The sequence below is a fragment of the Salvia splendens genome, chromosome 22 (assembly GCF_004379255.2).
Source record: "Salvia splendens isolate huo1 chromosome 22, SspV2, whole genome shotgun sequence".
In the NCBI taxonomy this organism is placed as follows: Eukaryota; Viridiplantae; Streptophyta; class Magnoliopsida; order Lamiales; family Lamiaceae; genus Salvia; species Salvia splendens.
The window spans coordinates 7,432,735-7,457,725 of record NC_056053.1 but is presented as its reverse complement, the minus strand read 5'-3'; the positions used below and the strand labels follow the sequence as shown (position 1 = coordinate 7,457,725).

Here is a 24,991-nt window from a genome sequence, read left to right as displayed (position 1 = left end):
GATGAACTTCAGGACAAAATACGCTAAAAACTGAAGAGCTCAAAGCACTCCAATAAGTTGTTGACAATATGCGCCGCACAAACCGCTACCTAAAATTTGCTATTGTGGTTTTATGTGTTTTCATTTGATTTGTAATAGACTATGGACAAGTATTGTTGTAGTGATTTTCTCATATGAATGCAATGAGTAACACTTTTGCTGATATTAATGTTCACTTGAGATATTATTCATTTCCTCAGGTGCTGTGTTACTTCAATAATACCCTCAAAACTCACTCAATTGACTTCTATGTTCAAGTATAAATCAATGATGAACTCCAAATCTCATTCAAGAAACATTGATTCAAAAATCAAATATAACTAAACAGACCCAGTTACCAAATTCCTTAATCAGCAATCCCAAAATCATCCAAAACCTATTCCTTTGAGCAAGATAAGATTTTTACAAAATTGATATAGAAATCAGAAGATGAAAACTTAAAAGAGAGAAGATAGACGGAAAGAGGTTTGCGGGTTGAAAAGACATTCACTTCTAAAATAAACACCAACAATTCAAGTGTTATTACATATCCTCCAAAAGTAAAGTGATCGTAACATCCAAAAACATATCATTCACTATTGAACTACAGATAAGAGTGCATATTGTCTTCTCTAAAACATATCCTCCAAAAGTAGTGTGATTATAACATCCAAAAACATATCATTCACTACTAAACTGCATCACCAAGTCAAAAGTTAGACTACTCATTTCTTCAGGTGCCTGTGTTACTTTCCTGCGTAGGAATAGATCTGCCACGACCTCTTCTTCCACCTCTGCCTCTCCCTGGAACAGAAGTTGTTGCAGTTGGTGAAGTTGATTGCAGCGGCGCTTTGCGAGGCCTCCCCATTTGGCCTGAAATTAGAGTACTTATCAAATAACTTTGAATATAGCACAACTAATATCAAACCGAAAAATTAAATGGTTGTATGTAAAATATTACACAACTAACTAATCATTTTTCAAACCAAAAAATAGTTACAACTAATCAGCGTGAGCATATAAATCAGTTTTCAAACCATAAATCAATTGCCTTTGGTTTAGGTGGCAACTGAACAATATCATTTTTACAAGTCCTAGAGTTGTGCTTTCTTGGAAACAATTCTGACAAGTCATTTGGCATGTTTTCCTAAGCCTGTTTGGCCTGGCTGGGTCTTTCTCGTATGGATCCCTCACCTAACTTTCTTAGGCCTACCCGGCATCTTCCTAATAGGTGGTGGGATAACAGGCAATCCTTCTGCAGACAGCCCATACCTATATGCCAACTTATACTTACCCACTTAAAACTATTCATGGATGTAGTCATCCAAATTATGCTTAAGGAAGTTAATAACAACACATCCATGCACACATAGAATGCCAGTCAATTCTCATTTCCTACAACCACACTTCCTCAATGTAGGAGTAACTACAAATTTGTCCTGAAAGTGTTTAACCTCAAATTTCCCCCCTATTGCAGGAATAGTTGTGCAGTTCCTACTCTCATAAACCATTGTTTCAGTTTTATTCCTTATGTTTGGACATATGCTTGAACTCCTCTCAGCACTATCAATTTCAACATTCTTTCTATACAACCTCTCTATCAATGCAGTTCTAATTTCCTCAAGCATATCTATTATATGTTTACTCCTCGCCTCAAGAATATAAGAGTTGAAAGATTCACAAACGTTGTTTAGTATTGCATCAGAACATTTGATTGGAGTTAGAAATACCTTACAAAATCTAGGATTCTTGTCCTGACCGTTTTCCTTCTCTAACTCGTGGCATGCACTATCATACTCCTCCATATACGTGCTTCTAACTAACTTCCAGAAAAGTTGCTTCAGTGTTGGCCCTTTGTGAGTTTTCTTCCAATTTGCGTACATATCCCGTGCACAATTCCTATGCTCAGCCATTGGAAGAAGATCCTTCACTGCATTCTCAAGTCCCTATCGTCAAAAGTTGAGATTTTTAAAGTATAAGAAGTAGTAGACAGATTCAAAACTGAAGTAGAATGAATTTCACCATACCTTTTGTTGATCACTTATGATTATAATTCCCTCTCCATCTCCTTAGTGCAACTCCTGAGTTAGAATGTTAACAAATCAACTCAATCACACCTCATTCTCGACTTCAACCACTGCCCATGCTATAGGATACATCTGATTGTTTCCATCCGTGCCAACTGCCAACTGCCAACAACAAGATCCCTCCCAGGTGTGTCCGCAGAAAAGCACCATCTAGCCCAATGACCCTCTACATCCCTCCTTGAAACACTTTCTAAACCCACTGAATCCAATATACATTGCCTTAAACATAGTCCCCACATTCACATGAAGTTCGAACCTGCCCTCTATGTCAGATCTGCCCAACTCCAGTGTATAGCTCCTCAACTTTGCGTAATGATCCTCAACAGTTCCCACTAACATATCAATGGCCTTCCTTTTGGCATGATACAACCGCCACTTTGTTGAATCAAATGCATACCTCTGCATTAGGTCCCTTCCCAAATCTTTGCAAGTAAGTGTTGGATTAAGCTTAAAGACTTGTAAATATTTCCTAGTAATCCAAGTAGAGGTCACAATCTTATTCCTCATAGCTCTTGGACAAGTGTGAACACCCTCTAGTCTTTTAATTACCACAACATCTTTCTTCTTAGACAGACTTCTAGAACAAAACCAAACGCAAGGCTTTTGACAAGCAGCTTCAAATTATTTCTTATTTGCCCATTTGAAATGAATTTGTCATCCATTCTCCACTACATTATCTGTCAATGCATCTCTAGCTTGAAAACCATCCACAAACCCAATTCCACACTGAATTTCAGTGTCTTATGATCACCTTAGCATCACCTTGGATCATCCATCACCTTAGCATGTCTGTTCCTCCTTCGTCTACCTTCATCTTCAAAATCTGTTGAATCAAAGGATATATTATCTTCTTCAGAATTCTCGTACTAAGATATATAGTCACTCTTCAAACCTCCATCGTCTATCCCCAGCAACATATCATCAGTTATAACAAAGATCTTCTTTTCTTTTACTTTCCTCCTGCCTTGTGTGTATTATTCATCCTCAGATACTAACTCCTCAACATCCATGTCATCGTCAGTTTCATCCTCTCCACACGATGGTATATAACTCCATCATCATCATCATCACTGTCATCAAATAGTCCCGCATCTGCCTTCCCTACTCCCTCTCCCATATCCGCATCTACCTCTCCTACTCTCTCTCCCATAGCCGCATTCGCTCCATCTCCCACGTCCTAACTAACTCCAGCTCCCATGCCCTTACCTGCCCCTTTTTCCCACAGATTCAGTGAAAGATGCATTGACAGAGGATGTCGAATAATTACTCGCATGTTCAACAAGTGAATTCTTCATAGATTGGCACACACTCTTTTGAACACGATTATCCACAGACTTTTCAATAGCTTTCATCTTCCCATCATTCATAGCAGTTTCCTTCTTCCTTGTTGTAGACTGATAGTTGCTCTTCACAACAGACTCAACCTTCGACTGTCTAATGGATTCAATAACACTTTGCTTCATGCCTTCACCGCCCATACTGCCAAACACACTACTTCCCCCGCCGATAGAATTGTCTCCCACTAGCTGCTCCTCCTCACACTTCCTCCCATCCACAACATAAACATTACAAATTCGTGTTCTCACTTGGCTGATAAGTGATATCATTTGCACAACCTCAGCATCACCTTTTATATGACCTTGGTATACTGACCATGGCTTCTCAAAGGAAAGCCTACTCCACCTCTCAAACCCTAACTTCTTCAGTTCATCCACCAAATTAAAGAAGCCAAACTTATCTGGATCAAATCCACTTGCTACCGACCGTTCCCACCTATATATTTCTCAAGCTTCCCATCTGGAATAAAATTTCCTCCATGATGAAAAGCAATGCCAAATGGCTTCCTAGTATGGTTAAAAAGGCAAAACTACAATTAAAATAAGCAAAAAACTGACAGGGTAGTAGCACTTTGTATGGGGCAGTAGCCAAAATGTAACAGAATCCGACAAATATCGAGAAAAACAATGCGAATGGGCCAAATAGATTAGGGTAGTAGCACGCCTTAAAAGAATAGGATAATATTCCCTAAAAATATCGCCTTTTATCTAATTAAATAGGGACAATGGCATAAACAAATTCAGATTCACTACTGTGGGGACCAACAACAAGTAAACATAAACACAAGGGGGAACGAAAATTTTCAGTGAATGGGGGTGGGAGAGACTTATGGGTTCGGCGCCATGGAAGATGAATCGCTGCTGCAATCCTTCTGCGTCTCCTGTGCTGCTGCTGCTCGACGGCGTCATTTTCATGGACATTGTCCGTCATGGTCGGCGGCTAAGAGTCGTGGTCTGTGGTGGTCGGTGTAAACAATTGTTGTCTCTCAGTTCATCGCAGGTGTAGCGGCGTGAAGTTAGAAATTTGTGGAGGTAAAATTAGGTTAAGTTAGATTGGGGAAGTAAAAAAAATAATACTAATAATTTACCATGTCATTGCCACGTCAGAAAAAAATCCACATGGCGAACTACACTGCCGAAAAACCCGACATGGGAAAACGGCCACCGACTATAAAGTTCGTGATATTACACGAACCTTTTAAAGTTCGTGGAAAAAATCAAAATTCTTAGAAAGTTTGTGACTTTAAAAGCAATTACCCCTAATTTAAATTAAAATCTGTCAAAAAAATTGCATAATTTCAAAGTTTATGATTTTTTAGACTAATCTTAAAACGGACAATACTACCATTTAATTGGGAAAATCGGGGTTTCTAGGGCACTTTGCCTTTAAAATAACGTAAATGTACCCATTTTGTTATCTCTTCCATATATGGGAAAAACGCCAATGAAGTTGGCGTGTTTTTAAGTAAAAACGCCACCCGTATTGGCGTGTCTATACGTAAAGACGCCAACATAGGTGGCGTTTTATATTTCTGTCGTATTTTGGGCGTATTCTCTCCAATTACAATTACGTTGAAACACGCCAACTTGGTTGGCGTATATTACTAGAAAACGCCTTTGGAGTTGGCGTGTTTAAGGAAAGACGCCAACATAAGTAGCGTGTTTTGAAGTAAAAATGCCAACATGAGTGGCGTGTTTTAACAGGAAAGACGCCAACAACAGTGACGTGTTTAAGGAAAAACGCCAACTTGAGTGGCGTGTTTTAAGAGGCTGATATACCAGCCTCCTCCCCCAAATCGCGAAAACATCACAGCACAAACTTCGCGATTTTCTCCAAGCAGCGCCAATCTCCGCGAATTCGCCCTCCTCTCCGTGATTTCACCATCCATTCATCAGTCGGTGCTATTCTTCCCCAAATTCATATATTTTCTTCGGTTAGTATGCTTATCTTTTACATTATTAGAGTAATTGTTGGATAGTTAGCTAGGGTTTGTAATGGGTTGTGAATTGAGTTGAAATATTATGCATTTTGGATTGTTTGAATGACGTTATTGTTGATTATTATGTTGGATTGTTTGGGTTTAAGTGAATTTGTATATAAATTTGATTATAAACCTAAACCCTAGGGTTGTTATAGCTAAAAAATTGGGCAAATTGATTTGGTTTATGTGGGTTTTGGTTGATGTATATTGTTTAGTTTGAATTGTTAATTTTGTTTATATTGTTAGGTTGGACAATTTGAAATTGGGCAAATTGAAATTGTTAGGTTGGACAAATTGTTAATTGAAATTGTTAATTTTGTGTAGGTGAATTGTGTTATGATTTTGGATGTGCAATGTTGTGTAGGTGAATTTGTGTATTGTGAATTATTTGATTTTGGTGTTCCATTTTGTGAAATTGGATTAAATTGTATCTAATTATTGAAATGATTTATGTTTGGTAATTGTTTCATTTGGATTATGAATGCTGTGTAGGTAAATTATGGCATCATCTTCAACTTCTGGTCGTCGGCTTGCATGTGGTCCTGCGGATCCTTCTGTATTGTATTTTCAGAGACAACACGTCTCTAATAACATATGGGCAGGAGTTCCATCCAAAGACGTACGATGCCGACGATATGAAGGAATAATTTGGAATGTTCCCATACATCACCGTGTTTTGGCAATAGTGGACCAGATGGGGTTCGGCGGTATATTGAGGTGTGGTCAACCAAAGGACATTGACCACCATCTTATCACCGCTTTGATTGAACGGTGGAGGCCAGAGACTCACACGTTTCACTTCCCAGTTGGTGAAGCGACTGTGACATTGGAAGACGTGAAGGTCTTATGGGGCCTGAAAGTTGATGGAGAGGCTGTGACGGGTTACATCCCCCCGACGGAAGAGGGATATTGGAAGGACAGGTGTATGGATTTTCTAGGATTCATACCGGACGCATCCGAGTTAAAGGAAATGGCTTTTAAGCAGACAAGCTTATCGCGTCAATTGAGGATTGAGCTGAATGATGAGCACGATCACAACATATATGCTCAGCGGGCTCGCATCTATTGTCTGCTATTACTTGGTGGTCTGATAATCCCGAACGCCACCGGAAATAAAATTCCGTTCTTCTACCTTCAATTTTTCATGGATATAGAACGGTGTTCTACCTATAGCTAGGGTGGTGCGACGCTTTCTTGCTTGTACCACAATTTGTGTGAAGCTGCCGTTGCTAAGAGGACGGATGTCGGGGGAGCCTTAACTCTGTTACAGCTGTGGGCTTGGGAGAGAATCCCAAATATTAGACCGAGGATGCTAGTTCCCGTGCATACAGACTATCTACCATGTGCAAGCGCGTAAGTTGTTCACTAATTCATTTTTTAAGCTTAATGTTCATCAATCTTCGTGTTATTCACTCATAATTTAAATTTTTTAGATGGAATGGTCCGGCGTCATATATAAAAGCACCCGGACATTGTATTGAAAATTTCCGAGATCAGTTCTCCATGATGCATGCCAACCAGGTACTTCATATACTTATAAATTATTTTTTGTTTGTTGTTTTTTATTGAAATTAATTTGAATAAATTTGTGTCACATGTAGTTTATTTGGAGGCCTTATCTCCAATGGGAGTTGCCGGAAAGTTGTGATGCCGGTCGTCCTATATGGATGTTGATAACAACGCTTATTTGTTGAAATCTGGCTGAGCCACACCTGCCACACCGAGTGTTGCGCCAATTTGGGATTGTCCAACCGTATATCCCGCAACTCCTCCGGTTCCACGGTACTGATTTTGCGAAACATGATCGCCGTGGAAAATCTGGTCGGAATTGGGTTGAATGGCACACCAATTATATACAGGAGTGGGACAATAGGCACTTTTTGGTGTGGACTGATCTGGAGGACAGTGATGAGCCTGTTGCAACCGAAGAATATATGAATTGGTTTCGCCAGATAACTGTGGTGTATTTAACCAAACCTGGCGTGCGTGCTGAAGAGGGCTTCCACGAAACGGCATCTTCTCATAACTTCGCGGTAAATTATTTATACTTAACCAAACCCTAATTAATTATTTAAATTCATATTATGATATGTATTTAACATTGAAAATTGTAGGTGGAGACGCTTCACAACATACGCCACTTTCTAAGTGGCCAAGATACTACAGAACATCCGGCTTTGGGAACCATTTCGAGGATGGTTGAAGCAGGACTGAATCCTCTGTGTGAAACCACACCGGTGACGATTTTGTGGAACCACAACTCCGATGACGATTTTGTGGAACCGCCTCCACCTAGATCTGCAGTTCGAGGCCGTCATTCTGTCAGCCACACCGGTGGTACTGGAGAAGATATTGGCCTCAGTGATGTCCCCACTTCTCCACCGCGGTCGCCTGTGCGAGATGATTTTTTTGGGGTGGATCTAGAGAACGCTGTTGTTCAAGATACTCCTCCCTCAAGGATCCCTAGATCTACATCCAGAATTGGGAAGGGGATACGGGGCCTGTTTATGAGGAAACGGCGAGATGATTAAACTAATTTGAACTCTTTATATTATTAATTGGATACATTCTGTTGATATTGGTGTTTTTTCATTGATTTGAACTCTTTATATTAGTAATTTGATAAATCCTCTTTTAATACGTATTCATATTGATAATTTGAACTCTTTATATTACTAATTGAACAATCAGCGAGGATCGACATTTTGTGAAAAACGCCACTCGAGATGGCGTCTCTAAGTTGGGAAAAATTTTGCCAATTTTTCCCATGCGGATGTTCTGAACAAACAAGCCAACGCCGTTGGCGTTTTTTTGAAAAACGCCACTCGAGATGGCGTCTCTAAGTTGGGAAAATTTTTGCCAATTTTTCCCACGACGAAGCGGACGTTCTGAACAAACTCGGCAGTCCCGTTGGCATTTTTCATAACACGCCAACGCCAATGGCGTTTTTGTGAAAAACGCCAATCTAGATGGCGTGTCTAAGTTGGAAGAAATTTTGCCACTTTTTCCCACGACAGAATCGGACATAAGTAAAACGTTACAATGTTCAATTAAGTAAATAACTAGGATTATAAACAAAACAATGTTCAATCCGCGTAAAAAAGCTACGGATACCCTTCCCGATTCTGGCGGTTGAGAGTCTAGACGGAGGAGTATCTTGCACAACGACATTCTCTAAATCAACCCCGAAAAAATCGTCTAGCACAGAAGACCGAGGTGGAGAATGTGGGACATCACTGAGACCGATGTCGACACCTGTACCACCAGTGTGGCTGACAGAATGACGACATCGAACTGCAGATCTTGGTGGAGGTGGAGGCATAAAATCGTCAGCGGCCTCATCTACCAACTGAGTATCCATCCTTGAAAGAGCATTCGGGCAGTTGCGCCTGTCGTGACCTGGTTGACGGCAATGTTTACATCGGCGTCGGGCTCGTGGCTGGTCAGCTTCACGGACATCCATCTGATTAGGAATCTTAGTAGTACGGTATCGACCGCGACTTTTAGGCATTAACTGAGCTCGTGAACATTGCAAAGTCCATTCAGGCACGGCCCAATAATCTTGGTGTCTGAGTGGATTGAACACCGTAGAATATTGGTGTACCCAAACACTTGTGCGGTATACGGGATCAACAAGCGACAGCATGTTGTCGTTTCTAAACCGCGCAACTGCCACTGCATGTGAACATGGAAGTCTCCACATCTGCCACTTTTGACATTTGCACTTCGACTCCAAGTACTTTACCTTCCACTTGTTATCACCCTTTCCACCAAGTCGACGTTTTGTTCAAACCAAATAAATCCCTGCAATTGCGTTTGATGCTCTGACATTATGTAACTGACCTTTTACATCAAGTTTGCACACTTTCTCATGCGCCCACGGGGTAAGTAGCGTGACACACTGTGTCGCTGCAATTGACCACTCATTGAACCATTCTACAGTCCTCCAAAATATCATGTCAATGCAAGCTTTGATTGGGAGTTGTCTTGCGCCTCTCAACACATTGTTGTAAGATTCCACAATATTAGTGGACATCTCACCCCATCTTTTGTGTTTGTCGTACGCCAAATTCCATTTTTCTAACTCCACGGCATCAAGGTACTGGAAAGCCTCATTGTCGATGTCTCGAAGTAAACGACGTCTTTTCTTAAACTTGCGCTTTTTGGTAGCTATACCAATTTTCCAAACAAGTCTTTTAACCATGATACCTTTGTGACTCTGCATAACATTCTTTCTAACATGTACCAAGCAAAACCTGTGATGACCTAAAGGTTCTTCTTTCCATATGGGAGAATTCATTACATCTATGATTCCCACATGCCTATCAGATATGACACATATTTCATGCTTTGCTACATGAAGTCTAATGCGTTCCATAAACCAATTCCAATTTTCTTTGGTTTCCTCATCAACAATGGCATATGCAACAGGCAAACATTTCTTATTAGCATCAAATCCAACGGCAATAAGAATTTTACCTCGACATCATCCACGTAGATGAGTTCCATCAACCGTTAAAACTGGTTTGCATAGTTGAAAAGCCTCCACAGCTGGTGCAAAAGCCCAGAATACGTACTTGAATACCTTGTTCATACCATTGCTTAATATGTCATCGTGCAACCATTCCACAATTGTGCTAGGATTTTGTCTTTGCATTTCATTCAAATAAGCTGGTAAAACTTTGAACGACCACTCCCATCCACTGTATACAAGCTCAATCGCTGTCCTCCGAGTATACCATGCTTTCTTGTAACTAACTTTAACATGAAATCTATTTTCAATATCCGCCACAATTGTTTTTACCTTGTAGCAAGGATCGTTTTCTATCTGATGTCGAACACTCAACGCTATCATACCCGACGAAAGATTAGCGTGCCCTTTATAGTTACGATTCCCCATGCAAGTATGAGCAGTGCTAAACACTCTAATTTGCCAGTGTTCATCATGCTTTCTCAGTGTTGCTCGGCACTCCCACATACATTTCGGTAATGAGGTATCCTTCGGATTTCCTTGTGGCCACTTACAAACTGCATGCCATCTTTTTCCTTTACTTTCAGCAACTATATATTGTCGGATTTTTTCCAAATGCCAATGAGTCACAGCTGCCTTCAATTCCAACTTCGTTCTAAATTTAGTATGCAAACCGACATTGCTAGGATCTTTTTTCACTCCAATAATGCACACTGGGATCATCACGCTCAAAGTTTTTGGGATCAAAACTATCATATGGACCTGGTAAGGTGCGAAAATAGTTGATTCACGCTGTGGGAACTGTGGAACTACTCTTCCTCCAACTGCCTTTCCACCAACTGATGTTTCTCCAACTGTTGTTTCTCCAAGTGGAATGGATGGTCTTGAAGCAACAAATTGTTCATCATCCAACGGATCACCATCTGAGTATGTACTAACCGGGTCGGAATCTTCATAATAATAAGGTGATTGTGGATCAAGAAAGTCGGCTTTATCAGGACCTATTATGTCCTCAACCACATCACAATTGTCACTTTCCCCTAAATGCACGCCTCCAGCTTCAAAATCTTGTGTTGCAGCAAAATATGGTTCTTGAGCTCTCGTAGACGTACCAACATCAAAATCTAGTGTTGCAGTAAAATATGGTTCTTGGGCTCTCGTAGACGTACCAACATCATAACTTATGACATGATGACTATGATGTTGAGTAATTGCCGAATACTCAACGTATAATTCAATTAGACCTCCAATAACCATACTCTCACTACACATTAGTTGCATGCATACTTCTTCTAGTAGAACACCTACAAACGTGACTTCGGATCCAAAGCATATAGTACGTTTCCATATTATTTGAATTTTGTTTTCATATATGCTTATCCCCATCCTTTCACAATTTTTTTCCACAAGCTCATCGTACGAAATTGTTTCATCCAACATAATGAATCATTTAGCAAAAGGAGGATCATACGAAATAACTGCTACGGGAATTATCTTTCCACCCCAATATAAATTCACACATCACGTCATACTATCTGCAATAATGTAAAACACAAATAAATATGTATTATTTTTACATTCATCATTATGTAGAGTCCGCCAAGAAATTGACAAAATATTTCTATTAAATACACTACAATATATATTATCATAACAATCCATTAAATATTGGTAACAAAATTAGATATACTACAACATATAATAGCATAACAATTGGTCAAAATATTTCTATTAAAATATATATTATCATAATAATCCATCAAAATATTAGTGTGCCCATAACAATTGGTCAAAACATTATATTATTTACACTAAAATATATATTATCACAACAATCCATCAAATCCATGAGTCTAAAATTTGATATACTAACCGATTAGAAGGACTAATGTTTGGAAGAATGAGCCAAAATCGAAATCTTCACGCTCAAATCCACCACCGGGTCGACCCGAGCAAGGGTTTCCTTAAGGTTTTTCCGCCTTGGGAAGGGTTTTCGCGTTTTGGGGAGGGAAAGTGTTTAGGGTTCGCGATGTTGGAGGAGATCTGATTGGTATATGGTTCAACAGAAACACGCCGACCAGGGTGGCGTGTTTTATGATAAAAACGCCGATCTCATTGGCGTCTTTTAGTTGAACACGCCAACTACATTGGCATTTTTAAAATTGAACACGCTAACACAGTTGGCGTTTTTTCTTATAACACGCCAATTGAGTTGGCGTTTTCTAACGTAGCTATATTTGGAGAAAATACAGCTAAAATACGACGAAATTACAAAACGCCAATGTTGTTGGCGTCTTTACTTATTGAAACGCCAATGCGGTTGGCGTTTTTCCTATATATGGAAGAGATAACAAAATGGGTACATTTACCTTATTTTAAAGGCAAAGTGCCCTAGAAACCCGATTTTCCCCATTTAATTTCTAAGTCATACACCAAACGACGTCGTTACGAGCTCCCGGGCGGCGGAATTAGCCATGGCGCTTGTGGAGGAGAGGTCCTCTTCCTCCGATGGAAAAGTCTGGGGACTGTTCGAGCTCCCTTTCCGGAATTCGCATCACACGACGTCGTCGCCAGCTAATTATCCGCAGAATTACGGTCACGACGTCGTTGGTCTCTTCAGTTGCCAAATCGCTGCTCCCCGCACGACGTCGTTTGAAGCTCGAATAAACTTCAGCTCTCGCTAATTTGCTCTCATTTTGGAGTTTTTATGTTTGGATAATTGATAGTGTTCAATTGTTACGTTTTGATTGCTCAATTAATTTTGATTGATGGTAATTGTTTTGGTATTAGGTCACTTTTTCTTTCCTAGGTATGGAATTTGTGCTTGAATTGAGTATAGATAATTGAAAGGTTTGTTATCCTATCATTGTTCTTGTTTTGTAAACTTTAATTGGAGAAATATTAGATTAGATAGAGAGGCAAATCAGTTATGTGCAGTTCAAAATATGATTGTTTTGTTTTGTGCATTGAGAGAAGATTGATCTTTAGGGATAACTACGTAGTGTTGGATGTCTAACTTCACAAATGTAAGAAAGATGAGGCTTACTTGAGAAAACTCATTCGTTAGCTTCTTTTCATGGCGAGAGTATCATAGCAACTGCTAACCGATTGCCTCAATCCCTATTTGAATTCCGTGTTCCTAATATTTGCTTTTGCTTTGAAATATTGTGTTTTATTCTTCTTGGCCATCTCAGTATTCAAGTTTGTCGAGCCTCCAGAGAACAATGAGAAGCCGATGGATCAGAAAAGCACAGCGAAGTTCAAAATCATGAGCCTAAAAGTGAAAGGGCAAACTGACTACGTACATGAAATGGCATGTCTCATCCTGATTGTATTTCTAGTCAAATTATATTTTCCTAAGTTCATTATAAACTAGAAATACTGCTATTTGTTTCGAAGCACTGATTAAAACAAAAAAAAAGGAAAGCAGAAAACGAAGCTAAACGATGGCAGAAATTCAGTGTGTATTGATTACTTCCAAGTACACCATATATATAGGCAATTACTTAACAAATTCCTAAAAACTCTCTACCACTCTTCCCATATCTGCCACTAACAAAAGGAAAATAACTAAAATTAAATTGACTACTAAATCACTCTACAGGATGAGTGACTCCTAAAATCTAGAACAAAATGAGAACAATAACAAACTAAATAAATCAGCCACTAAGAATAACATCAGTTAGTGGTTTCTAAATTTTAGCACTAATTTTAACGCTCCCCCTTAGTGCAAACTTCTGATCAACAATACCTAAGGCAGCACGGCAAAATTCGAACTTAGATTTCGCCAAGGCCTTAGTGAAAATATCAGCCACTTGATCGTTGGTGCAGACTCCCTCTAGCCGGACCTCTTGATTTAGAACCTTCTCACGAATAAAGTGATGTCTGATTTCAATATGCTTCGTACGAGCATGAAAAACTGGATTTGAAGCCAACTTTATAGCACTCTCATCGTCGCACTTGATCTGCACAAGAGTCGACATTGCTTAGCATATCTCCAATCAATCTCTTCAGCCAAACACATTCTTGTGCAGCCATGGTTTCTGCAACATACTCTGCTTCACTACTTGACAAGGCCACAGTATATTGTTTCTTCAACACCATGAAACGACCGTTGAACCAATATCAAAATAGTAGCCCGTAGTTGACCAACGATCATTTGAGTCTCCAGCCCAATCTGCATCAACAAATCCACTCAACAAGAAGTTATCACAATTCTTGTATAGTATCTCGTAGCTTATAGTTCCTTTCACATAGCGCAAGATCCTCTTCGCAGCATCTAAATGATAACTCCTTGGATTTTGCATAAATTGCGCAACAACAACAACAACAAAGTAAGAGATCTCGGGCTTTATGATGGTCAAGTAAATCAGACTACCAACAAGCTGTCGAAACTTCTTAGCATCTTTCACTAGCTTTCCTTCGTCTTTCTTCAACTTGAGATTCGATTCCATAGGTGTAGCCATTTCTTTCGACTCCCCCATGTTGAAACGCTCCAAGAGACTCTTTGCATAGCCTCTTTGAGAGACAAAATATCCTTGATCTGCTCTCTCCACTTCTAAGCCAAGAAAACATTCAACCTCTCCCAAAGTTTTCATCTCAAAACGAACAGATAGATCAGCCATCAATTCAACAATTTTTGACTCATTTCCTCTCGTTATTATCATGTCATCAACATACAATAAAACTAGAAGATGCACTTGTGGTTCTATTTGAAGGGGTTGGCAGCGGAAGCGTGCGTTCAAAACGGATCACATGAATTTGATCTATTTAGCAGATTATTTAGACAAAATCTATTCGCGTAATTATCACATATATCATGCTCATAACTTGAATTAAAACATGCTTTAGCACATAAAATTCCTAAAACATGCTTACTACGGAATTAGCCAATTTACCTCGTTGATTCAATCAAGAATCGATGATGGCTTGCTCCGTCTCCACGTGAAGATCTTCAATACAAGACCTCGGATCTTCTGACTGGTGTCCCGGACTATACGCTGATATTTGTGTGGGCAAATCTCACCAACGTACTAGGACTCGAATAATGGAAGACAGAACTCAGCTCACGAAGGGAGCACAATTTTCGAAAACTCTCTCAAGAGGGGGGGACGAAAATTTTGTAAAATAATTGTTGTGTTTTCTGTCTCATTTATTCTCATATTTATATAAGTCACATATTGGACCCAGTCAGGGATCTAAGGAAGAATCTGGAACAGACATCACCCAATTAGCTTTTTACTAATTAAATTGAACCCACAATTTAATATAAGCTTATATTGGAATATTACGAGCAGTCACTACAGAAGTAATATTGCACTTCCTTCCAAATCCGAAATTACAAGTATTCCGGGTTTCCTTTAATTGTATTTGATTTATTTCCCGCACTTAAGATGGAAATATCCATTAATTAATTAATGTCTGCTGTATTAATTAATTAACATATTTCGAATTCCAAGAGTGGACTTAGCAAGAAACTCTTATTTATTATTCATAGAGTAATCAAACTCCAACTAGCTAGGTTCCGAATAATAAAACCTCGTTACGAGCTCCTCTTGTGGATGTTATCAAACGAGACTCTCCTCGCGCACGTTTCAACATAATAGCAATCCTAGCACCTCTAGATAATGATCACCACTACCCAATATACCTGGATCGTTGGGTTACGAAAAACCCGCACCTTTGGTAAGTCAAAGTAGTGGATACTCAATATCGTATGCTCAATGCTAACGTACATTGATTAAGAAATTAATTCTCAAGACCTCGTCTTTCAGTAGATAGCATAAAGACTCGTCTTGCTGTTAGATCCATTCAGTGCTATACCACACCAACGTCATCTTATTTCAATAAGGTTTAGAAATAATCGGACTGACATTGCAACCTATCGCGATAGGTAGTCTAGGCCTATCTAGGTTGTGAAATTTTTATTTTTCTTTATTTAGAACTGGCCGTGTTACCTTAAATTGGACGACGCCCACAACCGGTCTACTAAAACAAAGACTTAGACTTTGTTACGTTTGCTCATACATTTAAATATGCAATAAACAACCATTAAATGTAAAACATAACAACATTATGATAAAAATAATCTGTTGCATTTATTGGAAAATAACCATTAGAGTTTTACAGTATCCAATCACTCGAAAGGTGATTTCTAGTATACAAAACCCTAACACTATTTTGACGAACAAACTGGAATATGAGGTAGATACTCTAAAACCACAAAAGAGAAGGTATTGAGCAACTTTACCATACCAAGCTCGAGGTGCTTGCTTCAAGCCATATAGAGCCTTCTTCAAACAACACACGTTGGCTGGAAACTTTGTTGAGACGAAGCCTTCGAGCTGTTCCATAAACACCGGGCGATCTAACTCACCCTAAAGAAATGTATTCTTTATATCGAGTTGCCACAACTTCCAACCTTTGAACGCAGCAATAGAGAATATAGATCTTACTGTCACCATTTTGGCTACTGGGCTAAAAGTCTCTTCATAGTCGATTCCATAGCTTTGAGAAAACCCGCGAGCAACTAAACGAGCTTTAAACCTGTCAATGATTCCATCCGACTTCTTTTTGATGCGGAACACCCATTTGCACGAGACGATTTGATAGTTTTCAGGCCTGGAAAGGCTTCGATCTCATCTCGCATAGCTTTTTCCCAATTTGGACAGTCATTTGCTTCTTCATAGCTTATTGGATCTTCAACATTCATCTCTCCTGTAAAGAATCACGATACAACCGGACAATGATTGATATCTACCTCATAATGTTTGAGATAATCTGGTTGTCGTATCTCTCTTCTCGGCCTTCCCGAAACCTGCTGCACATCATTATTCTCTGCACTTGCAATCTGTCCAGAAACTGGAGGAGCATCAACAATCTGTTCTGTAATTGGTTAATCATTTTCAGCTCCTTCACGGCTAGAAGCTTGTACATATATGTCAGGAAATAGTGGCTCAAAACTATCTTGATCCCCATCAAGAGCTGCAAATTCTTGAGCAGCATAAAGAGATGATACTTCATCAAATACCACATCTCTAGACGTAGTATACTTCATCGTTTTTTGATCCATGCACCTCCAGCCCTTTCTATAACAGTTATATCCAACAAATATGCACTTCTTCGCTTTCGGGTCAAGCTTGGTTCTATTAGACTTAGTAACATGTACATAGCAAATAGAATCAAAGACCTAACATCTGAAAATTCACCATATTAAATCTCAAAAGGTGATTTTTGAGTACCTGGCCAGGGAGGCTGCCTGTTCGTCACATGATAGGCACATTGAACAGCTTCAGCCCAAAGTTCTCGTGGAAGATTCTTGTCATGCAGCCATGAAAGACAAACTGAGGTGAGATGAGCTAGTTTTCTTTCCGCTACACCGTTCTGCTGAGGAGTATCTGGACAAGTCATTTTTCATTGAATGCCATTGTCTTCGCAATATTTAAAGAAAGCATCTGACATGTATTCTCCACCATTATCACTGCGGAGGCACTTTATCTTCTTCCCGAACTCCTTTTCAACAGCATCTCTGAACTCCATAAACTTGGACAGAGCCTCACTCTTTTCTTTCAAAAATGTCACTCAAGTGAACCTTGAGTGATCATTCACCAACACCATAACATAGCGATGACTGCTGCAGCTTGGTGTTCTAGTCGGCCCCATCAAATCAGTGTGAACTAACTCGAACAACGTAGATCTACGATTCAAGGAGTTTTTAAAAGGAAGTCTATGTGATTTACCATATTGACATCCTTGGCAAATCACATCTTCACGCACATTCATCAGAGTAGGTATGCCAACGACCAGCTTTTTAGACGAGATTTGCTACAGTAGCTGATAGCCTACATGGCCTAACCGAGCATGCCAGATTGTTGTATTGTCGGTTTGGCTTGTTTTCTTGACATAAGCCTCACCTGTTGACATAACAAACAAAGAACCTCTCTTCTCTCCAATAAAGGTTACATCAGCAGAAATATTCTTCACATTATCAAGCACCCTCACGTCATTAGGACCAAACAAGACAAACTTTCCTGAATCTGTGATTTGAGTAACTGAAACTAGATTTCGTTTCAAACCTGGAACGTGATAAACATCATGCAGCTTGACACTCTTGGCCGTTGGATTTCCAACAACGTCAATGGTCACATCACCCTCTTTGGCTACCGGATGAGTTGAGTTATCTGCAGTAACAACAAGTCGCTCTCCATGGTGATCACACATCTCCGAGAACAAAGTGTCGTTTTCGGTTGCATGATGAGAGCAACCTGAATCGATGATCCATTCCTCCTTGTTGTTGATGTACTTGACATGAGCATCACCTGCCTTTCCTTTGATTGCTTCAACGGTGAAGCACTGGTCCCATTCAATTTTATCATCTCCATCATTTGTGCAGGCAACGTTAGCTTTAGTAAGCTTAACACGACAGTTCTTCTTAATATGCTAAAGTTTTCCACACCTGAAACACGTGATAGGTTTCTTACTTGGAGATTTGCCTTTGTCTCGTTTCTTCATCATTTCCCTTGTTTGAAGTCCAAGCATTTTGTTTGATTTCCCCTTTGAGAAAAGAACAACATCAGAACCAAGATTTTTCGCTATTTGTTTCGCCAAGGTTTCTTGATTACAAAGAAGATTCTCTAGCTCCTCTACTGAAGGCTGATTTGACCACCCTTGGATCGAGGTAACGAAGGGCCCATATTCCTTTCTCAGACCACTAATAAGATAGCGACGCAGACGTGCTTCGCTGATCTTTTCGTTCGTGTCTCTCTGATATTTCAGCACAACAACTTTTAATCCGTAAAAAGTATTCGAAAACTGACATACCTCCTTGAGTTAACATTGCTAACTCATTCTCCAAAAGTTGTAGCCTTGCGGTGTTTTTCTTGGTACAAACATTTTCAAGTGCTTGCCAAACTTCTTTTGGAGAGCTCACATCACGAACATGATCAATGAACTCCTTGTTGATTGATGTCCTCAACGCAAAGAGCGCTTTACCGCACTTGATCTTCCACTTTCTTCGTGATTCGGCATTTTCAGGGACATCTCTGGGAACCTCCGTTTCAGCACCGGCGATCAGCTCCCACAGATCCTGACCTTGAAGATATGCCTCCATACATATCCTCCAGAACTTGTAGTTATTATGGCCTACAAGTTTCTCCATCCCGAACGGATTATTTCCACCATTTGAGGCTTCCATCGTATTGACGACAAGAGCTTTTCCAAGAGTACAACTTGGCTCTGATACCATAAAACAAAGAAAGGAAAGCAAAAAAAAGAAGCTAACTGATGGCAGAAATTCAGTGTGTATTGATAACTTCCGAGTACAGCATATATATAGGCAACTACTTAACAAATTCCTAAAAACTCTCTACCACTCTTCCCATATCTGCCACTAACAAAAGGAAAATAACTGAAATTAAATTGACTACTAAATCACTCTACACGATAAGTGACTCTAAAATCATCAGCCACTAAGCATAACAGCAGTTAGTGGTTTCTAAAGTTTAGCACTAATTTTAACATTGATTTTATTCACAGGGAACCAAGCCCCATCGTAGATGCTAGTTCTAGAGTTCACATAATGTATTGACTCCTGACTTATTAGTAACAGGTAAAATGAGTTTTACGCATTCTCATGTCTTCCATTCTCTTGAATCAGTTCGATGAGCTAAAGGAAGAAGTGGCCGTGGAGCAGAGACTTAAGGTTGTTTGTGTAGATGCAGAGCGTCCTAGCCCTGTAAGCAATGATTGTAGGACTAATTATGTTTAACAGAAATGCTCACAGCTTATCCATTTGAGTTTAATCTTTGAAGGCGCTAGACAAATTAACTGAAGCTGAGGCTCGCAAGAAGCCTTCAGAAGACACGGCGCCAAAGTTTATAGGAGAAGGACTTGTGGTCGATGATGTTCTATATCATTTCATTTTGCAGAAAGAACGAAGAGAGAGATACTTGGCCCGTCGACAAGACCGGAGTTTCTTTTCGATAGATTTGTTTAAAATCAGGGACATGTGATTATTGGGTTAACGCTAAAATCACATCTACATATGCTACTTTTCTTCGTCAACGAAAGAAGCGATTGCCATTGGCCATCCAGAATGCCTCAATTCGCCATTTTTGTCCATTTTTTTCCTGTTTTTCTGTACACCACTCAATTAACACATCAAACTCCAAGATAACAATGGCAAAAACAAACAATTCGTGCCAAGCAAAATAGCAATTTTCCTACTGTATCTTTGTTCCCTCCTACTCATATTGTGCATTTTAAAGAGTCCAATGCCAAATTATTAACGGAGCTAAAACTGTGGTTACAGTTTGTATTAAAACGAAACTTGAGTGAAACGTTTTGTACTAATTATGTAAACCGGAAACTTTTTGTACTAGTTTGAAACAAGAGTGATACATTTTGTATGAATGATGTATTTATCTCGAAAAGTTATATACCACCCAAATATAATTTTTGACTAGTTCACGTTTCCAACTTTATTATAAAATGAGAAAGTACAAGGATTATAGAAACTATTGATCTAAAACTGTAGAGCTATTACACAATGCCAAGAAATCTATAACTCCTCTCGATACCTTCACTACTAATCGAGAACAACTCTCAATGACAAGTTGTTAAATAAATACGATAGATGTTTAATTTTTCTAATATTCTAGGAGTAATTCACTCACTTTCAGCTTTTAAGATTATACCTCCCTCGTCTTAGCTTCATCCAAAACTCTGTAAAGAGAAAATAAATGTTGGATAAGGCTGTATCTTTTGCCTCTAAAGGCAGTTATCCGTGAGAATTATAGAGAATTCAATCTTATGCAAATTAAATTAATAAGAGAAGAAACAACTAGTATATATTCGCTTATACTTATCCAATTCTAAAACCCTATGTTCTCTCAACGAATCATGTGACTTAGTAGTTGCATTTTTCCAAAATTTCCGTGACCAAAATGATTTCTCTCTTTTCATTTCCTTCCTTACCGAAATGAAAACAAAAACAAAGATGTGATCTAAGTTAAATCTAAAATTAATGATCACCTCTTTGCTTCATTTTCAAGACCGTGACTTAATTGATGATACATTCATTATTCAATTTATCGATTTTCCTTGAAGAATACTAAAAGATGTGGATAATGTTTCCTTGTCATCAAAAAGGGTGTTGGTGTCTTTATTTTTTTAACATTGACAATGGTTTACATGGGAATTGATTCGTGCCTTTGCTAAAGGAGTGAATACTAAGGTTTACATATTTATTGATGCCAACAAGAAAAATGTAAAGTTACTTTTATTTCTTTATTATCAACTTTTTCCATTATCCACTCTTTTAAATTATCAAAAAATATTTACTTTATAAAAGAAATAATGACAAAATTCACATTTTAATTATGATTCTAGAATAAGGTAAGATGCCCACTTTACCGGTATTTAGTTAGTGACGTTATATACCTCACTTCTAGATTTTGTTTGCCCTAAAAAATCTTTCAATTTGTAAAAAGTCGAAAAATGTAAATGGTAAGATTTGTATAGAAAGAAAATCATGAAATCTAGATTTCTTTTTTAAAGGGAGACTTCAACATTTAATTGTTTTTCAGAAGAACCCATCAACTTATTAAGTCTCGGTCACATAAAATACACCCCAAATTCTTTGGTAATTGGTGAATTTCTACGTCCAAGAAAATCAGGAACGGCCAAAAATAAAATTCAGATAATAATTATACCAACCACTACATATGACATAAGATAATTGCAATAGCAATTAATATAGGCTGATTAAACTATAATAGAGTTTTAATAATTTGTTTTGTCACACTATTTGGTTACATTATTAGTTTCATTGAACGATGATCTTGACTTCCTTGAATCAAATATCATCCGCATGTAAATAATAAAGTATAGACGCATAAATTCAATTTAATCCGATCTATATATACTACGATCTTCAATTTCAATTCCAACTGAACATATCAAAAACTACTTGGGTAAATGGCAATAAAAACTGCTAAGTTTGGTGAAATTCTAGTCTATCCCACAATTTTAAAAAATAGTTATCATAACTTCACATTTTTCTTAATTCCATATTCTATTGTTTGAAGAAAATTATGTGTGCTTTTGGCAAACGAAAAAAATCATGCAAACAAAACATTTGACTATTTAATCGACTTCATTTAATACATTTAGTCAATTATGTCTTTCATTTTTATACATGTGCGCATTTGTTGGGGCGATTGAGAAAAATATTAAAGTAGTTTTCATATTATTAGTTTCAATCATGATTTGAATAATCAACATCCAACATCGAATCAAAGGAATAAATAATCAACACCAATATAATTCATGAATTACTTACCTCACATTACATCACATGAACAAGACACCATCTACTAAAAAACAAGCTCTAAATAGCACAAAGAGTGATAACAATATTGGCTTTTTCAATATTTTCTTCTTGAATAGAACCAAACTAAATTAAACCTAAACCAATTCATCATACTTTATGATAGGTATCGCCTCCTCCCTTCTTCAACTCAACACTTCCATTACCATATTCCACATCACTCATAAACCTAGACCAGAACCAATGCTGCTTCCACACCACCACCATCTCCTCGATCGGAATGTTCTTCGTCTCTGGGAGGAAGAAGTAGATGAACACCGTCATCACCATCACGAAGAACCCGAAGAACAAAAACAGCCCGAACTTCAAGTGGCAGAGCATGGTCATGAAGATCTGCGCCACCGCGAAGGTGAACACCATGTTCACCGACACGTTGAGGCTCTGGGCAGCCGACCGGATCTCCAATGGAAAGATCTCACTAGGCACGAGCCACCCCAACGGCCCCCATGACCACGCGAACCCGGCCACATAGATGCATATAAAGAGCACCACCACGATAGCGTACCACTTGGGCAGATCCCCTGGCTGCCCATCCACGCCAAACTTGATCGCGATGAAGATCGCGACACAGACCTGACAAACAAGCATTTGGATGCCGCCCTCGATGAAAAGGAACCTCCTCCCCAACTTATCAACATAGTAAATGGAGACGACGGTAGCAATAACATTGACACCACCTGTGATCACGGCCGACATGAGGGCCGCATCACTGCCAAACCCGATGGTTTTAAACAGGACAGGTGCGTAGAACATGATGACATTGATGCCGGTGAGCTGCTGGAAGAAGGGGATGGCGATGGCCATCGTCAAATGGGGGCGGTACTTCCTCTGAAGGATGTTCCTCCACGGGTGCTCGACCTTGCTCGAGGCCTGGCTGGCCTCCACCAGGTCGTTGAACTCCTCGTCCACGTTGTCTATGCCTCGGATCCTCTGGAGCTTGGACCGGGCCTCCTCGCTCTGGCCACGCTCGATCATGGAGTTGGGCGTCTCCGGGAGGATTAGGGAGCCCACAGTGATGATGAGGGCCGGCACCATTGCACCGCCCAGGCTCAGCCGCCAGCCCCACCCGCCCTTGATCTTGGCGAACCCGTAGTTTAGCACATTGGCTGCAAGGATGCCTATTGTGATTGAGAGTTGGAAGCCAATGTTGAGAGCTCCTCTGTATTTGTAAGGTGCCATTTCAGAGAGGTATAGTGGCACAGACTGCAATCACACACAACAAAGAATTGGTTTAATTTAATTCACAGATTTTCCACACTTTAAACAATTTTGTCAATATCTCCGGCTTAGTTTATAAAAACGTCACTGATAAAGCAGATTTTATGATATGAAAAAGCATATTTTCTGTAAATGATTCTCTGTCGTTTTGTGAAACACTTCACTGAGCTTCTTGTTACTTTATAGATCGTTACTTAATAGATCAGATCTGAACTACCATTGACTCACAACTTGCATAAAATATCTAAATCCACAAAACAGGGGATAACAGCGACAAAATAATCGGAGAAATAAATCAATATTCGAGATAAAAAAAATAACATGTTATTCTAAACACAATTGTTGTTCTGCACTCAGAAATCGAGGTTATAGAAAACACAATCGGAATTAATTGAATTTCGATCCAAATAAAAAAAATGCAATTGGAAGAGATGAGAGACCTGATTGGCGAATCCGATTCCGAATCCGAGGAAAATCCGGCCGACGATGAGCATCCAAACAGCCTTAGCGAAGCCGTTGATGAGCGCGCCGACGCAGAAGAGCACGCCTCCGCAGAGCATGGAGAGCTTCCGCCCTAGCTTCCTGGTGACCGTCGACGCCACCAGCGAGGAGCACAGCGCCGCCAGATACAGCGACGAGGTGAACATCGTGAGCGTCTGGCTGTCGAATTTGCAGTACTGATTCGTCGAATCGTCGGCCTTCTGCTTCCTGTAAACTGACGGGAAGAATTTCTCCAGAAACGAATCCATCGACGTCACTCCACCTGCAACAGCCAATCAGAATCAGATCATCGCAATTTTTTTACGATTTGCTATATTATCAGGAATTGTAATTACCAGAGATTCCGATGTCGTAGCCGAAGATGAGGCCGCCCATGGCGGCGATAATGCACGTGACGACGACGTAAGGCGTTAGGTTGCCGGGGTATTGCTTGCCGCCGGCACCGGAGCCGGGGGCGAAAACGCCTCCCGCCATTTTTTTTGCTTTAGAAAATGAAAGTGGAAGAGAAGGATGAAATGTAGAGAATGTTAGAGAGTGAAAATGCAGAGAGTGAAGGAAATGAATGGGAAGAAGGTAAGTATATATAGAAAAAAATTGTTGACTTAGAAAATGTGTGTGTGTGATATAATGAGTAGATTATAGCTGTCATTTGGGGTGTGCAACTCTATTGTTAGAGCATCAACGATGAGAGTAGACTTCACGTAGTCCTCACATAGCCTTCACACTGCCACATTATTAGCACTAAAATTCTCCTGCCACATCAGCTTACCACATCAACTGGACATCAAATAGTCCTCACATAGCCTTCCACTACCTATCCACATCACTAATAACAATTATATAATTTAATTTACAATCGTATCAACATACGGAATTTAATTTACGAGACAAATACGAGAAAATGACGTTCAAAGCGCGTATATATAGTGTTTTCAAAAAAAAATTAAAAATTAAAATCTGACGCCGATCCGGTGCCTACAATGGCGCCG

At 39.4% G+C, this 24,991-nt stretch overlaps 2 protein-coding genes across 2 annotated transcripts; one reads left to right on the top strand and one right to left on the bottom strand.

Moving 5' to 3' along the window:
• The first annotated feature begins 12,369 nt into the window (after positions 1-12,369).
• On the top strand, positions 12,370-19,905 carry LOC121786664 (vesicle-associated protein 4-2-like). The gene is made up of 4 exons (XM_042185297.1): positions 12,370-12,505; positions 13,090-13,208; positions 19,551-19,628; positions 19,705-19,905. Exons 1-4 carry the CDS (start codon positions 12,370-12,372, stop codon positions 19,903-19,905), a joined length of 534 nt encoding a protein of 177 aa, XP_042041231.1.
• A 2,292-nt stretch (positions 19,906-22,197) lies between these two features.
• LOC121785778 (sugar carrier protein C-like) lies at positions 22,198-24,571 on the bottom strand. The gene is made up of 3 exons (XM_042184209.1): positions 24,338-24,571; positions 23,942-24,264; positions 22,198-23,486 (listed from the first exon to the last, which is right to left on the bottom strand). The coding sequence occupies exons 1-3, from the start codon at positions 24,474-24,476 to the stop codon at positions 22,374-22,376; spliced, it is 1,575 nt and encodes a 524-aa protein (XP_042040143.1). The 5' UTR covers positions 24,477-24,571; the 3' UTR covers positions 22,198-22,373.
• Positions 24,572-24,991: the final 420 nt, after the last annotated feature.